At 48.5% G+C, this 16,726-nt stretch overlaps 1 protein-coding gene across 3 annotated transcripts in view; it reads left to right on the top strand.

Annotated features, from left to right (window-relative positions):
• Positions 1 to 4,856: 4,856 nt before the first annotated feature.
• Positions 4,857 to 16,726, top strand: part of LOC121282545 (exocyst complex component 1-like) — a 150,108-nt gene continuing 138,238 nt past the window's right edge. For all 3 annotated transcript variants that reach the window (XM_041196280.1, XM_041196281.1, XM_041196279.1), the window contains exon 1: positions 4,857 to 5,314. In XM_041196280.1, the coding sequence (XP_041052214.1) occupies positions 5,191 to 5,314 (124 nt within the window). In that variant the 5' untranslated portion in view covers positions 4,857 to 5,190. The remainder of the gene's footprint in view (positions 5,315 to 16,726) is intronic.

The following is a 16,726-nucleotide window of genomic DNA, read 5'->3' as shown; positions in this document are numbered from 1 at the left end:
ATTACACTTGCAACAGCTACCATCTTATCTTGTTCAGGTTGCCTGGAGAGACTTTAAAATAAATAAAATATTCTCATAACAGCTCTAAAAACAGAAATCAGGTATTGACATGTTTTGCTTCCTTTTCTTCTTCTCAAAGATTTTATTGTCTTAAAAGTAACCCACTAAATTGTGTCTGACCCTTTTCTTTTAGAATTATCCCAGATTCATTAACTCAGCCAAAAGTTGGATTTCTGCCAAACTTTGTCAAGGTCTTGAGCTTAGCTTCATATTTTGGGAACAGACTTACAAACACAAAAGCTTGCAGCATTTGAATTAGTGCCAATTGTTGTCAGACCTTTTAAAATGAAAATTCCCTTTTTGAGAACTTTATCAAGAACCAAACCTCAAATTTTTAAACCTTTTAAGAACTGTAATTTACACTATCAAAATTAAAACAACCTCTTTTTCATGTGTAATGATTTGTATCCAAGTTATAATTTCAGTATGTTTATTGACACATTCTTTATCTTAGATAGCATCCTAGTGATTCAAAAATAACCTGTTAAATTACACTGCACCTTACATCTCAAGATTGTCCCAAGTTCAAATTCCAGTGCTTTTGGAAAGCAGATTTCCCTTAATATTTAATTCATCTCTTCATAAGAAACCCCTTTTTATCCATTGGAACCACCTAGACCTTGTGTTTATGTCTTTTCATTTTCCTAGAATCCTTCTGAATTTCAAGTAATTTCTTTTTTCTCAGAATTTTAGAACACTAACTCGTATGTATTAATCCCAATCAGCTTGGAAGCTGATGATGAGGGTTATTCCCTACTAGTCTGCAAGGGGGTGGTACAAGTGTTGGTTCATCTCAAACAAAGGCAAGCCCTGTTTTATCTTTACACTACCTTCAAATTACGATTTTTGCCAGAAATCTCAACTCAAACCTTATATTCAAAAATTTGGAATGTTTGAATAAACTTTTCCTTTAATCTAATATGGGGCTTTCGACTCTAAAGTGCTCAACTACACACACAAAAGGCTTGGCCTAAATAGCCAAGTGGTTATGGTACTGGGTTTGTAACCCCAAGATCAAGAGTTCAAATCTCACAATGGTAAACTATGAAACAATGTAACTTCATCCGAAACAGATGGAAATGTGTTTGTACTCGAAAGAGTTACACACACAAAAGACAATTCAGGGAAGAAAACACATTAAAGCTCACATACAAATGCTTCATTGCATACATACAAACACATAAAGGTATGTATCGATACTCCTATAATATTGAACTTAATTCTAAACGAAGCTTCGAGTAACAGTGGGGAATAAAGGGATCCTGAAGGCTCGACCTATAGGGATCTTCAAACTGACGAAAGCTCACATTTTCTCTGCTGCTGCTTGTCAATTGCTCATTAAGCCCCTAGGGGGTACCCTCTCTCTCTCTCTCTCTTCAGCACAAACGACTCTTGTAACTTAGATCAATTCATTTTTTTTAAGTTACAGAAAATTCAGTAGTGGACTATCTACTTCCCTTAAAACATATTATAAGCGCTCAATTCTGTCCTGATTAAAAGTTCCAGCCGGTGGGAAGCTCTCTCCTTTACTTTGAGTCCATTTAACCCAATCAGAAACATACTGGACAATGTCAGGACCGTAATGGACATATATATAAGCATTTGGGGTTCCCTTCAAAGGGGGAACCTGGGGTTTCTTTGATGTCATATTTCCCATTTTACTTAATAATATACACAAAAGAAAACACCGAAATTACTTACTTTTTACCTCCAGGGGACTCGAACCCCTGGGTATACTACTATTACTTTTTTTGTTTTCTTACCCATCTTCAAAGTTCCTGATTTAAACTCCGCTTTCACTGGTTTCAGTTTGTTCTTAGTACTCTGCGAAGCAAAGGGAATGGCAGAGCCCGCTCTGCTGTTGTGACCTCCCATTTTTCTGAAAAGAAAACACAATTAACAGCGCGGCACGTTTCCTACCCTATGCGCTCACCGGTGTTTAAGAGTTCCTTAACAAGTCCTCTGATTCTTTGGGTCACTTAAGTCTGGTCGGTAGCTACCCTTTTTCAAACACTCCTCCTTTCAGCTAGAATGTTTTTCGTCCCCCTTTCACCTCTCCAACTTAAGAGGTAACTGGAACGCTATTTAACTGCACTCCCCCTTTCAGCTAGGATGCAGTCCGTACTCTCCCCAACTTGGGACAGTAGTTCCTCCCTGTTTCCACGAGGGTTCTTTTTTAGAGATCCGACGGCCCAGAATTTCTTTTCGTCCCCCTTTCACCTCTCCAACTTAAGGAGGTAGCTGGACTTCAATCGGATCCCATCCTTGTCACCAATTTGTCGCGGAAAACAGAGTGAACACTCAGACCCAGGAGGTTTGTCTCGGAAGCCTTTATTGAATCGTGATATCACGGAGAGCCCAGCAGCATACAACGGAGCTAGCCGGCACTCTGAGGAAGCATCAGAGTACACACATAGTTATATAAAAGCTTGCGTAATTAATAACATTGAAATTTTATCTTTGGCATGCATACAATTGTTCTGTCTTAGTTTATAATTACGCAAAAACCTTGAGTAGCCCATCTGGTGACTAGTCATTGGGACAGACAACAGATAGCATGACTAGGCCCTGTCTCCTGTGCTGATAACAGACATCCTAACTTTGTTTCAAGGACTCTTGGTAGTTTGTTTATGATACTTGTTTTTCTTCCTTCACAATAGTTGACAGTGCAGGTTTGTCTGCTACTGATGCAAGGAGACTTCGTTGTAGTATTCCATTATGGTTTAACCACTTAACCCTTTGTTATCCTGTAGATGTATTTTATTCTCCCACACCTAGCTAACCCAGATGCCCACTCATCCTGCTTCTCTCTGTTTGGACAGAAAACAATTAGATTGCCTCTCTTCACATAAGGTGCCTGTGACCTTCTGAATTCAACAATGGATGGCATGCTGGGTGATGTTTACTCGGTTGCTTTTTCTGCCTGGAATTATCTGGTCATGGATAAGTTCAATGCAGCCTTTACAGCCACTGGTATTGCTGTCTTTACCCTAGTGTGAGGCTGCAGGTCCTTTTTAAGGAGGTGACAATGTTCTGTGACAACCTGCTTGTTCAATTCAAGTTGCTTCAGACATGCCGCCTGGGTGGGGTGGAGGTATGTGAAGTGCTCTCTGAAACCTATGGTAAAGCTTTCTTCCTCTGCAGAGCTTCTCATCCCTGCAGCCTCAACTCAATTTTTTTAGTGTTGTGGACCCAGGGGCACTGCAACTCTGCCCTTATATCTCTTATAGACTTGATATATATAGGTGGCCAAATTCTCTGCCCTCTCTGAAAAGATGCACCACCTCATTTAAAGACCTTCAAAAGCAAACCGCAGTACTTTCAAACTTTGCTACAGCATATGCAAGTCAAAGCACCTCATCTGCAAGTTCATTTCTGCTTGTTCCTGTAAATCACATTATTGGAGGGGGTCAGGGCTCATGCAGCTGAACACATGATTAATACATGCAGTTTCTACAACATGCACCAAATCAGCTGGAATGTCTGTTTGATTTTACAGTTCAACCATTCCTGATGCTTCCAATGCATGCATGGCACACCCACATGAGCTTGCCCTTTAAGGAAGAAAGAAATGTGTCAGTGTTATGTAATGAGAAGTTTTGAGGACTGGTTGAGATGGTGTATAAAAAAATTACAGAGGTGTGAGGAGCTGGAGTAAATAATTGGGAGGGGGATACAGAGTGAGTAAGGACAAAAGTAAAGTGCAGTGTGCATTGGAGTGACTGGGGTTTGTGTAAGTGTTGGGCCAACAGGTAGTGCAAGGCTAAACAGAGTATTGAGAGTCAAGAGCTAAGAGGCTTACCTAAGTTGGTCTTGGAAGGTCATTGATCCTTTTCCTACATTGCAGCCACTCCTGAGGGCGATACTTCCAGCACTAAGATAAAAGCAAAATACTGTGGATGTTGGAAATCTGAAATGGAGCTCTGATGAAGAGTCATAACTTAAAACGTTAACTCTCTGTCGTTCTCTCCACAGTTGCTGTCAGACCTGCTGAGTTTTTCCAGCATTTTTTGGTTTTACTTCTGGCATTACTCTGGCTCTACCACCTAATTCCCAGCAGTTTGCTTTGATAACTCCCTGCCTTCGATAAAATGCCACTATTCCTGCTGGCTTCCTCCACCAACAATATCAGAAAATCGGCTAGAGGATTGCGGTTTATTCTGTATCACTACCAATGTCCACAGACATAACACAGCTCCCCCTAAACAGGTGTTGCCCTTAAACGGCGTCAACAACATGCGAAATTCGTCAGTGGAACAACGAAGAACCGCGATCGATGCAATTTGTTTTATTTGAAATTAATATAGGGGCTGAATTCGGGTTTTTATTTATAACCATTTGTTGCAATGCAAAACGCGCCTTCGACCAATTTCTACCCCGTCAAATGTGATCCGCTGCGAATGAGAATCAACTCGATTTATGTTAAAATAAACATAAAATTACTCAATTTTTCAGAGCTAAAAACGAACACAGTTGTGTATGTTTAAACGGGTATCATCGGTGTTGACAGCTGATGGCACCGTGCCAGCCTCCAGTTCTTTGCTGCCTTTACTTCAAACGAGGGAGGAAAGAAAACCGTTAACTAAAACACCCCACGCATTCTCATTACCAGCTAAACTGCTGTCAATCAACTGAAACCATGGCGGGTCGGGGGTTGGTTGGAAGAGAAGGTTTCGGATGGAGGGGCGGGGAAAGAGGCGGAGCGACGATCGGAGAGCCGGGGCGTCGATTGGAGGAGCGGGGCAAGGGACATCGTTCGGGTGGGCGGTGAAAGGGGCGGGGCATCAAGCGCAGCCGGATCGAGCCTCGGTTTGGTTGAGGGAGCCGGTTTGCACGCGCGTTCTTTCCCTCGCGCTTCCGTTGGCAGGAAGCTCTTGTCAGTTGGTGAAATTGAGATCAAGGGCGGATGTGTTAGAGGAACGGTTTCTTCTTCAGTATTATAGATTATACTATATCCAGTTACCTAAAGAATATATAAAAACTTTTTCCGTCGCCATTGTGAGGACTGCACACTCTATGCGCCGTGATATTATAAAAAAAAAGTTAATTGGACTTGAGACTTTTTTGGATTGAGTTTTAAGCAAAAGGGGAGGGAACCATCATTGTATTTGTTCCCTTTCTGCACCTGCTATGATTGCAATTCGGAATCAGTTGCAAAAAGATGTTTTCACACCGCAAGAAGAGAGGTTGCTGGGTTTGGTGTTCGTCTGGAAACCGGGAAAAAAACGAAAAAACTGCATTTTGTGCGCCGCAGGTGCGTGACCTGTGTAATAGATGCATCCGTTACAAGCGATTGCTGTTCTTGTTTGGTTTGACGTTTTATGCTGGGAGCAGGTCCATCATGCAATTTTCGTTGAGAAGTTTTAGTTTTATGCAAGCTGTTTCTCACATCCCAAATTCTTGATACCTTCAATTACTTAGTACTCCCACGTGTCTGCCTATCTGTCTTGAAATGCCAGGTATAAGAAATTGAATCGCTTGACAACTACTGACTTGGAGATGGGGATGCTTAAGCAATCTTCCAATCTGCAAACTTCCATTCTCAGCTGTATTTGATCCGAGGGTGTGCTTATTTAAATAAGACGTGGCCCGAAAGGGATGGGTCAAATTAAGCACCCTAACAGCAAAATAATAAATGCATGACATAAATGCATCGTGGCATTTCCGATTTATGAATAACATTATCATGGGAGATTTGGTAGATTTACTTTGTCAAAACTTAGCCAATGCATAACTTTGATCTTTGATGAATTTGATTGAGTTGATTAATCAGATTTGCATGAAAAGCGAGAAATTTAAGGAGGGGAATGATATTTGTTTAAAAAACACCTCAAAACCTTACATATATTTTATATTGAAAGGGATAGTTATATGGAATATTTTTTGTAATTAAAACATCAATAGTTTCCTGACCACTAGACTTTAGAATATTGGTGTTTGTGGCTGAGAGTATCCCTTGATTCTTGAAAAAGTTTCCTGTAGGTAATGCAGACTGTTAATTGGAATCAGTCTGAGAGCTGATCCAGAACCATCAATCTGAAGAATGTGTGCCACTGGTCTTACTTATTGCAACTAAAACTGTGCAAATGGCTTATTTCTTCAAGATACTGTAGAAATTAATGCCAACTGGCGAAGGTTAATTGGCTTGTTGCAGCAGCAACTTAATCTAAGGACTAGCATTCTATATATACTTTTTAAAGCATTTTTGAATGTTTTCTCAAACATACAAGAGTCACTGTCCAGAGTCCCACATACACTTTCGAATGCACTTGCACTTCTTTCAATTTAGCATACTGTTTTTGCTGCTCACAATTTGGTCTTTGCTAGACTGGGGACCCAAACACAGGTTGGGTGGTAGCTTTGCAAAACATCTTATGTTCAGTGCGGAAGTATGACCCTGCATTTCTGGTTATCTTTCATTTTAAATCTTTTCCTCAGCCCCACTCTGGCCTCTCTGTGGCTGGCCCCCTACTATATGCTTGTCAGACTCAATGTAAGCTCGAGGAACAGTACTTCATCTTTCACAAAGGCACTGAGTAGCATTCTAGACTCAACAATTAATTCACCAATATCTAATTATAAAACCTATCCCCATTTTTTCAGAGAGCAGCAGTTGATAATGATGCAATTTTCGACTTTGCACCCATTCCAGGCCCATTTGTTGTTTCTTTATTTATCCCATTACCATTTCATTTTGCATCCTTTTTGTCAGTTAATTTGCCCTGTCGTCTACCCTGTCACACATCTTCCCTTTTTACTTTAGCCCATTTCATTTTCCCTGCCTCTGTATTTGCTTAAAAGCTATTCCAACTCTAATTTTATTCAGTTTTGACAGTAGGCCATCACATGAATCATCAACCACTTTTGTGCTTTCTCTCCTCCTGCCCTCGCCCCCCTCCTGCTGCCCTCGCCCCCCTCCTGCTGCCCTCGCCCCCCTCCTGCTGCCCTCGCCCCCCTCCTGCTGCCCTCGCCCCCCTCCTGCTGCCCTCGCCCCCCTCCTGCTGCCCTCGCCCCCCTCCTGCTGCCCTCGCCCCCCTCCTGCTGCCCTCGCCCCCCTCCTGCTGCCCTCGCCCCCCTCCTGCTGCCCTCGCCCCCCTCCTGCTGCCCTCGCCCCCCTCCTGCTGCCCTCGCCCCCCTCCTGCTGCCCTCGCCCCCCTCCTGCTGCCCTCGCCCCCCTCCTGCTGCCCTCGCCCCCCTCCTGCTGCCCTCGCCCCCCTCCTGCTGCCCTCGCCCCCCTCCTGCTGCCCTCGCCCCCCTCCTGCTGCCCTCGCCCCCCTCCTGCTGCCCTCGCCCCCCTCCTGCTGCCCTCGCCCCCCTCCTGCTGCCCTCGCCCCCCTCCTGCTGCCCTCGCCCCCCTCCTGCTGCCCTCGCCCCCCTCCTGCTGCCCTCGCCCCCCTCCTGCTGCCCTCGCCCCCCTCCTGCTGCCCTCGCCCCCCTCCTGCTGCCCTCGCCCCCCTCCTGCTGCCCTCGCCCCCCTCCTGCTGCCCTCGCCCCCCTCCTGCTGCCCTCGCCCCCCTCCTGCTGCCCTCGCCCCCCTCCTGCTGCCCTCGCCCCCCTCCTGCTGCCCTCGCCCCCCTCCTGCTGCCCTCGCCCCCCTCCTGCTGCCCTCGCCCCCCTCCTGCTGCCCTCGCCCCCCTCCTGCTGCCCTCGCCCCCCTCCTGCTGCCCTCGCCCCCCTCCTGCTGCCCTCGCCCCCCTCCTGCTGCCCTCGCCCCCCTCCTGCTGCCCTCGCCCCCCTCCTGCTGCCCTCGCCCCCCTCCTGCTGCCCTCGCCCCCCTCCTGCTGCCCTCGCCCCCCTCCTGCTGCCCTCGCCCCCCTCCTGCTGCCCTCGCCCCCCTCCTGCTGCCCTCGCCCCCCTCCTGCTGCCCTCGCCCCCCTCCTGCTGCCCTCGCCCCCCTCCTGCTGCCCTCGCCCCCCTCCTGCTGCCCTCGCCCCCCTCCTGCTGCCCTCGCCCCCCTCCTGCTGCCCTCGCCCCCCTCCTGCTGCCCTCGCCCCCCTCCTGCTGCCCTCGCCCCCCTCCTGCTGCCCTCGCCCCCCTCCTGCTGCCCTCGCCCCCCTCCTGCTGCCCTCGCCCCCCTCCTGCTGCCCTCGCCCCCCTCCTGCTGCCCTCGCCCCCCTCCTGCTGCCCTCGCCCCCCTCCTGCTGCCCTCGCCCCCCTCCTGCTGCCCTCGCCCCCCTCCTGCTGCCCTCGCCCCCCTCCTGCTGCCCTCGCCCCCCTCCTGCTGCCCTCGCCCCCCTCCTGCTGCCCTCGCCCCCCTCCTGCTGCCCTCGCCCCCCTCCTGCTGCCCTCGCCCCCCTCCTGCTGCCCTCGCCCCCCTCCTGCTGCCCTCGCCCCCCTCCTGCTGCCCTCGCCCCCCTCCTGCTGCCCTCGCCCCCCTCCTGCTGCCCTCGCCCCCCTCCTGCTGCCCTCGCCCCCCTCCTGCTGCCCTCGCCCCCCTCCTGCTGCCCTCGCCCCCCTCCTGCTGCCCTCGCCCCCCTCCTGCTGCCCTCGCCCCCCTCCTGCTGCCCTCGCCCCCCTCCTGCTGCCCTCGCCCCCCTCCTGCTGCCCTCGCCCCCCTCCTGCTGCCCTCGCCCCCCTCCTGCTGCCCTCGCCCCCCTCCTGCTGCCCTCGCCCCCCTCCTGCTGCCCTCGCCCCCCTCCTGCTGCCCTCGCCCCCCTCCTGCTGCCCTCGCCCCCCTCCTGCTGCCCTCGCCCCCCTCCTGCTGCCCTCGCCCCCCTCCTGCTGCCCTCGCCCCCCTCCTGCTGCCCTCGCCCCCCTCCTGCTGCCCTCGCCCCCCTCCTGCTGCCCTCGCCCCCCTCCTGCTGCCCTCGCCCCCCTCCTGCTGCCCTCGCCCCCCTCCTGCTGCCCTCGCCCCCCTCCTGCTGCCCTCGCCCCCCTCCTGCTGCCCTCGCCCCCCTCCTGCTGCCCTCGCCCCCCTCCTCCTGCCCTCGCCCCCCTCCTCCTGCCCTCGCCCCCCTCCTCCTGCCCTCGCCCCCCTCCTCCTGCCCTCGCCCCCCTCCTCCTGCCCTCGCCCCCCTCCTCCTGCCCTCGCCCCCCTCCTCCTGCCCTCGCCCCCCTCCTCCTGCCCTCGCCCCCCTCCTCCTGCCCTCGCCCCCCTCCTCCTGCCCTCGCCCCCCTCCTCCTGCCCTCGCCCCCCTCCTCCTGCCCTCGCCCCCCTCCTCCTGCCCTCGCCCTCCTCCTCCTGCCCTCGCCCTCCTCCTCCTGCCCTCGCCCTCCTCCTCCTGCCCTCGCCCTCCTCCTCCTGCCCTCGCCCTCCTCCTCCTGCCCTCGCCCTCCTCCTCCTGCCCTCGCCCCACTCCTCCTGCCCTCGCCCCACTCCTCCTGCCCTCGCCCCACTCCTCCTGCCCTCGCCCCACTCCTCCTGCCCTCGCCCCCCTCCTCCTGCCCTCGCCCCCCTCCTCCTGCCCTCGCCCCCCTCCTCCTGCCCTCGCCCCCCTCCTCCTGCCCTCGCCCCCCCTCCTCCTGCCCTCGCCCCCCCTCCTCCTGCCCTCGCCCCCCCTCCTCCTGCCCTCGCCCCCCCCTCCTCCTGCCCTCGCCCCCCCCTCCTCCTGCCCTCGCCCCCCCTCCTCCTGCCCTCGCCCCCCCTCCTCCTGCCCTCGCCCCCCCTCCTCCTGCCCTCGCCCCCCCTCCTCCTGCCCTCGCCCCCCCTCCTGCCCTCGCCCCCTCCTCCTGCCCTCGCCCCCTCCTCCTGCCCGCGCCCCCCTCCTCCTGCCCGCGCCCCCCTCCTCCTGCCCGCGCCCCCCTCCTGCCCGCGCCCCCCTCCTGCCCGCGCCCCCCCCTCCTGCCCTCGCCCCCCTCCTCCTGCCCTCGCCCCCCTCCTCCTGCCCTCGCCCCCTCCTCCTGTCCTCGCCCCCCTCCTCCTGCCCTCGCCCCCCTCCTCCTGCCCTCGCCCACCCTCCTGCCCTCGCCCCCCCTCCTCCTGCCCTCGCCCCCCCTCCTCCTGCCCTCGCCCCCCCTCCTCCTGCCCTCGCCCCCCCTCCTCCTGCCCTCGCCCCCCCTCCTCCTGCCCTCGCCCCCCCTCCTCCTGCCCTCGCCCCCTTCCTCCTGCCCTCGCCCCCTTCCTCCTGCCCTTGCCCCCCCTTCCTCCTGCCCTCGCCCCCCCCCCTCCTCCTGCCCTCACCCCCCAAATACAAGGGAGGTGCTTTGTAAAAAGAACCCACCCAGCCTACAATATTCAGATGTCATACCTATTTCTGGGGTCAGTGTCATTTGTTTCATCCTGGGAGAAATGGTGTAGGATCTTGCTTGCTGGGTAAAAAATAATTAAGTTAAAAGCTTCTACCAGTTTAGAGGCAGATGTCAGGATTTGCAAACCAGCACCCTTTTTGCAGGTAGATCAACAGGAACTAAAATGCACTATTCTGTCTTGGGGTCCATACAGTTTCTGGTGAGAGAAATGCTGTTTAGGTGAGTAGATTCTTTGGAATGAATGGCTGATTCTATGAATCATTGTAAAGTATCTAATAATCCAGTGCATTGTAGGTGCACACATACCATTTTATGACATTCTTCCACTCTTCACTGGAAATGACATAGAAAATTGTGGTGTGTGCTTGCACAACAGTTGCTTTTGCTGAGAAAATCTGAGCTATTGACCCTGTATCCAGACTATAATAACACCATGTAAGAAAAAGACAGGCTTTGCTAAAGATCATTTTTTTTGCAATCTGTATGCAGTTGTATTATTTCACGTGGGCCAGAATTTTGACATCGGCTTGTAGGGTTGGGCACGACATGCCGACGCACAAAATGATGCACGGTGATGTCAGCGTGCGTCCCGACGTCACTGCGCGTCATTTAGATCTTTCGTTCTGCAGGCACTTGCCAGAGGCTGCTGCAAATCCGCCAAACTGTTGAAGGCCTGTTAAGGCCATTTAAAAACCAATTAAAGTAATTATCAACGCTGCCCATCCAACCTTAAGATTGGCGGACAGGTGAAGAGCCCAAGCGGTCTTTGCGTTTTTCAGGAAACCTCATCCATGGGTGGGATGAGTTTTCCTGAAGGTTTTATGAAATAAATACATTTTTGCACAATTCATAAATATGTCCCCTCATGTGACAGTGTCACATGAGCTGGAACATGTGTAAATGATTTTTTATGTTTCTTCATTCTAGAATTTCAATATGTACTTAATCTCCTTGAGGCAACTCCATGCCTTGGAGATTACGGTGTTCTTTTGCGCACAGGCTCCGATTCGCCTTCCTTTCCCCCGCCTGCACCAGAAGCGCTGAGCGTTTCTGGCCGTGTGTCACGCTGGGCGGGCCTTAATTTGTCCGCCCACGTAAAATAGCGGCGTGGAGCCGATCGTAGGCGGCGATCAGCCCTGCGCCCACTCCTGGCCGGGCCGCCTAACATGGGGAAAATTCTACACCTGATCTTAATGATCACAACAGGTGCCACTGCTCTGCATTATGCTGGGCAGCTTGTAGAATAACTCTTGGTGTATCTGATCGTCTAAAGCATTGGTTCTCAAACTGGAAAGAGAGAGAAAAACATAAGAGGCAGAAAGAGGAGGAAGGAAAAAAAGACAAGCCGCTTGCTTTGCATAAATTAATAGTACTGAGAGTTAGCCTCGCACAAGTAGCTGATAAGAGGTCCACTCCTGAAGCTCTGAGCACTATTTCTGGTAATGGTGCCTCAGTTGTCATGATTTTCAACGATGAATCTCACATTTACTTCTGGAAGATGGGACGCCAGATGCTCTTGTCGCATTCAATTTCAAAGTCATGGAGTGGTCAAACATTATAGTAATGTTGTCTGACCTGAGTGCATTTCCAGTATTTTCAGTTTATGTTAACCTTATGTTGATTTGATTCTTGAAATTGTGGAAAATTCTGTCAATGTGATGTACTTAAATCTTCTGCTATGTTGCAATGAAAGCTGAAAAACTGGAAAGGATTTGCACAGGTCTGTAAAATATTCTGAGACTTTCATGGCCAAATAGGTACTCTAATTGAATTGGAGGGAAGGAAACTCTTCTATTTATGGGAAGTTTTTTTAAATTTAAAGTAGCAACCTGCTTTAATCTAATAAATGCATAAATAAGTGAACATATTGTTGATTTTGATTTAGCCAACAACAGTTTGTATTGGATGTGATGTATGAACTGATTATGTACATATATGCCATTCCAGCAATCTTTAAATGTATTACATGAAGTTCACTTGACATGCATGAGAATGTGAGTGGAATTACACATCTTTTATTTTTGGCTTGTCCGGTCTTTCTCATTGCTGTCCACATTAATGAAATTGTTTTTTAAAATTCATTCATGGGATGTGGGCATCGCTGGCTAGAACAGTATTAATTGCCCTTGAGAAAATGGTGGTAAGCTGCCTTATTGAACCGTTGCAGTCCATATGGTATAGGTTCCAGGCATTTAAGAGTAAACCACATTGCTGTGGTTCTAGAGTCACACGTAGGCCAGACCACTTAAGGACAGCAGATTTCCTTCTGTAAAAGGCATTCGTGAGCCATATGACAATGTTTGATGGTCATCATTAGACTTTTAATTCCTGATTTTTATTGAATTCACATTCCACCATCTGCCATGGCAGGATTCAAACACGGTCCCCGGAGCATTATCCTGGTTCTCTGGATTACTGGTTCAGTGACAATACACTACGCCACCGCCTCCCCTCAAATTGCAAATATATCTCATTACCTGTTTTCTTAAAAGCATTATTAAAACACCACTTTGATTGCAGTGATTCATGAAGGTAGCTCACCACTACTTTTTCAAGGGAAATTAGGGATGAACAATAAATATTAGCCTTGCCAGTAATGCCCAGACCTCATGAAAAAAAAGAAAATATATCAGCAACTCTGTATCATAAATGTTATACGGTATTATAATTTACATTTGCATGCCCATGAGTGCTAACCCATTTTAGGAGGGGGTCCTTCAACCAAAAGGGTCTGACAGTCATTGACCTAAAGAAATTGAGCAGTCAAGAACATGATATACTTAAACAAAAACAAAAATAGCTGGAAAAACTCAGCAGGTCTGACAGCATCTGCAGAGAGGAACACAGTTGACATTTCGAGTCTGTATGACAGAACCAAGGAAATAGAGAAATGAGATGAAATATAAGTTGGTAGAGTGGGGTGGGACAGGTAGAGCTGGATAGAGGGCCAGTGTTAGGTGGAGGCAAAGAAGAGATTGCCAAAGGTGTCATTCACAAAAGGACAAAGGGGTGTTGACAGTGGTGATATTATCTAAGGAATGTGCTAATGGGGACATTAAGGGTAGCAAGCAAGAAAAGCAAGTGGCAGATGGCCCTAGTGGGGGTGGGGTGAGGGGAAGGGAAGGGATCAAAATGGGCTGAAAGGTGAAGTTAAAACAATAGATCAAAATAAATTTTAAAATAGGTGGGAAAAGAAAAATATATTTTTTAAAAATTATAAATTATTGGAGAAAGGGGGATCGGAAATGGGGTGAGGATGGAGGAGAGAGTTCATGATCTGAAGTTGTTGAACTCAATATTAAGTCCGGAAGGCTGTAAAGTGCCTAGTCGAAAGATGAGGTGCTGTTCCTCCAGTTTGCGTTGAGCTTCACTGGAACATTGCAACAGGCCAAGGACAGGTGTGGGCATGAGAGCAGGGTGGTGTGTTGAAATGGCAAACAACAGGGAGGTCTGGGTCATGCTTGCGGACAAACCGAAGGTGTTCCGCAAAGTGGTCACCCAGTCTGTGTTTGGTCTCTCCGATGTAGAGGAGATCGCATTGGGAGCAGGAACTGGAGGAACACCACCTCATCTTTCGACTAGGCACTTTACAGTCTTCCGGACTTAATATTGAGTTCAACAACTTCAGATCATGAACTCTCTCCTCCATCCTCACCCTGTTTCCGATCCCCCATTTTCCAATAATTTCTACTTTTTAAAAAATATATTTTTCTTTTCCCACCTAGTTTTAAATTTATTTCGATCTATTGTTTTATCTCCACCTTTTAGCCCTTTTCGATCCCTTCTCTTCCCCCCACCCCACCCCCACTAGGGCCATCTGCCACTTGCTTGTCCTGCTTGCTATCCTTAATGTCCCCGTTAGCATATCCCTTCGATAATATCACCACCATCAACACCCTTTTGTCTATGACATCTTTGATAATCTTGTCTTCGCCTCCACCTATCACTGGCCCTCTATCCAGCTCTACCTGTCCTATCCCCCTCTACCAGCTTATATTTCACCTCATTTCTCTATTTCCTTAGTCCTGATGAAGTCATACGGACTCAAAATGTCAACTGTGTTCCTCTCCACAGATGCTGTCAGACCTGCTGAGTTTTTCCAGCTATTTTTGGTTTTGTTTCAGATTTCCAGCATCTGCAGTATTTTGCTTTTATCACATGATATACTTATGTTACTTCTACTCTAATGTTCATAGGTTAGCAAAAATGATCTTGTTAAGTAGCATATCCAGAGTTGAGCAGTATTTTCAAAGTAACATGATGATCATGCAGGTATTGAATCAATCTACTGATGATGACATTTGAAATATTGGTGGTTGAAGAAACCTGGCTGTTGCTGTGGCTGAGCCCTGAAGGGCTTTTAGATTTCAGCAGCGTATACTAGTGTTGATCGTTAGAATAACATTCTCATCCTTTTTTGCAGGTTATTTGTCATGTTTTGCCTTGGCTGTTGTGAAAGGCTGATCATGAATAATCCAGCAGGACTGATTCTATAGCTCACTTCCTCAGTAATATCCATCATAGTGGAACATGCTACTAACATTGTAGGAACATATCACCTCCACTCTATGGTGTTATACCGAAATTCGAGTTGTTTCTCGGCTGTTACTTTTTCCTTCTGGTATCCGCTACAGAGTTCAAAGGATAAGTTGCCCACCTCTATTCTCAGTTGGTGATAGGTGGCCAATGGAGTAGACAGATTCAAACCCTGATTTATTTAGAGAAAAATCAGTTTTGTTGAAGTTGTGATCAATACTTTGTTTTCTGCTTCAGTGTTCAGAAATTGATTTGGTCTTCTGTACATCATTGAATGAGGATGTCTTGTGGCATAGTGAGTAGCATCCCTGCCTCTGAGCCAGAACTCTGGGTTCAAATCCCACTCCAGGACTTGATGGCTAAGGAAGATGCATTCATAATGTGGCCATATAGATTGAGTATCAACTTGTAAACCCTTCCAACAAATGCCAATGGCAGGTGGTAGGGATTCGGGAGAGATTCCTGTCAGCCATATGATGGAAAGAAATTGGAGCCTCTACTATCATTATTCACAGCTCCAGGCTACTCAACTCTGGATATGCTACTTAATAAGATCATTTTTGCTAACCTATGAACATTAGAGTAGAAGTAACATAAGTATATCATGTGATAAAAGCAAAATACTGCAGATGCTGGAAATCTGAAACAAAACCAAAAATAGCTGGAAAAACTCAGCAGGTCTGACAACATCTGTGGAGAGGAACACAGTTGACATTTCGAGTCTGTATGACTCTTCATCAGAACTAAGGAAATAGAGAAATGAGGTGAAATATAAGCTGGTAGAGGGGGGGTGGGACAGGTAGAGCTGGATAGAGGGCCAGTGATAGGTGGAGGCGAAGATGAGATTATCAAATATGTCATAGATAACAGCATGTATGTTAAAGTGTATGTTGCCACAGCAACTCTGACTCCTTGGGAGGGGCCATTTGACTGTGGATCAGATTGGTGCCAACAGCACGGGTTTCATTCCTGTTCTGGCTGGTGTGTTGGAGGTCGTGGCACTGTGGGTCAGACCTGCTTTCGGGCAGAGAACTTGAAGATGAATATTACCCAATAGAATAGTGTTATCTATTGCTTGGGTAATACATAAAAGATCAAAGAGAATTATATGGAAAACACAACTGAAATACAATAGGAATTTCTTGTACATTCACCAACATGGGCTGATGCTTTTGATGGAATCTGAGCAAACCAAGTTATATGAAGTGTATTCCGCTTACAAAGATGAGCTTATAGTATTTATATGACAACCATCTGAGATATTTTTCATGCCTTTTCAATAACTGACATTTAAATATGTTGCTGAATAGAATTATATTTTTATATTTCTTTAGAATCTTGATGGGATTGATGTTTGCCAAAAGATGGAATAATTTTATTTTTTGCTGAACTTCAGTAGCTTAAGAGACCAAGGAAAGTGTAGTTGGGAATAGATTGATTAAAATATATCCTCTCCAACCCTTAAATCCCATTATTTTCCTTTTCTTTTGAGACCTATCTTTTGAGATCTCTACAGAGAAAAGTCTGCCGATAATGTTACAGGCTCTTTCTTTCCCTAATGCAAGTTGGAAGGTCTCTGAGCTATTGTTTCCTGATTTAAATGATTGTGTCATATGAGACAAATAGGTGACAGGATTTTTAGGTCCTGATGGGGGCAGGAATGAAGAAGGGTGGTGTGGTTCTCTCAGGAAAGGAGAATGTGGGACATGGCAACCCACTAATTTTGGGAATGAGACCATTGTTAACAAGCTCATTGTCAGCTCATTGAGGGGCCAGTTTGGGTTTTTGATGGGGTGCACAAGTGCATGCTGGGTAAGCATTGGGCCAGGCGTATGGAAGTGGCAAAGCAAGGGGAGCCAGTCATGGCCGACCCATCAACTTATTTAGGCCATCAGAGGGAGCGTGGCTGAGAAGGGCACTCAGCCATTGGCAAACAGATACC

The sequence above is a fragment of the Carcharodon carcharias genome, chromosome 9 (genome assembly GCF_017639515.1).
Source record: "Carcharodon carcharias isolate sCarCar2 chromosome 9, sCarCar2.pri, whole genome shotgun sequence".
In the NCBI taxonomy this organism is placed as follows: Eukaryota; Metazoa; Chordata; class Chondrichthyes; order Lamniformes; family Lamnidae; genus Carcharodon; species Carcharodon carcharias.
This window is presented reverse-complemented; position numbering and strand designations above follow the sequence as displayed.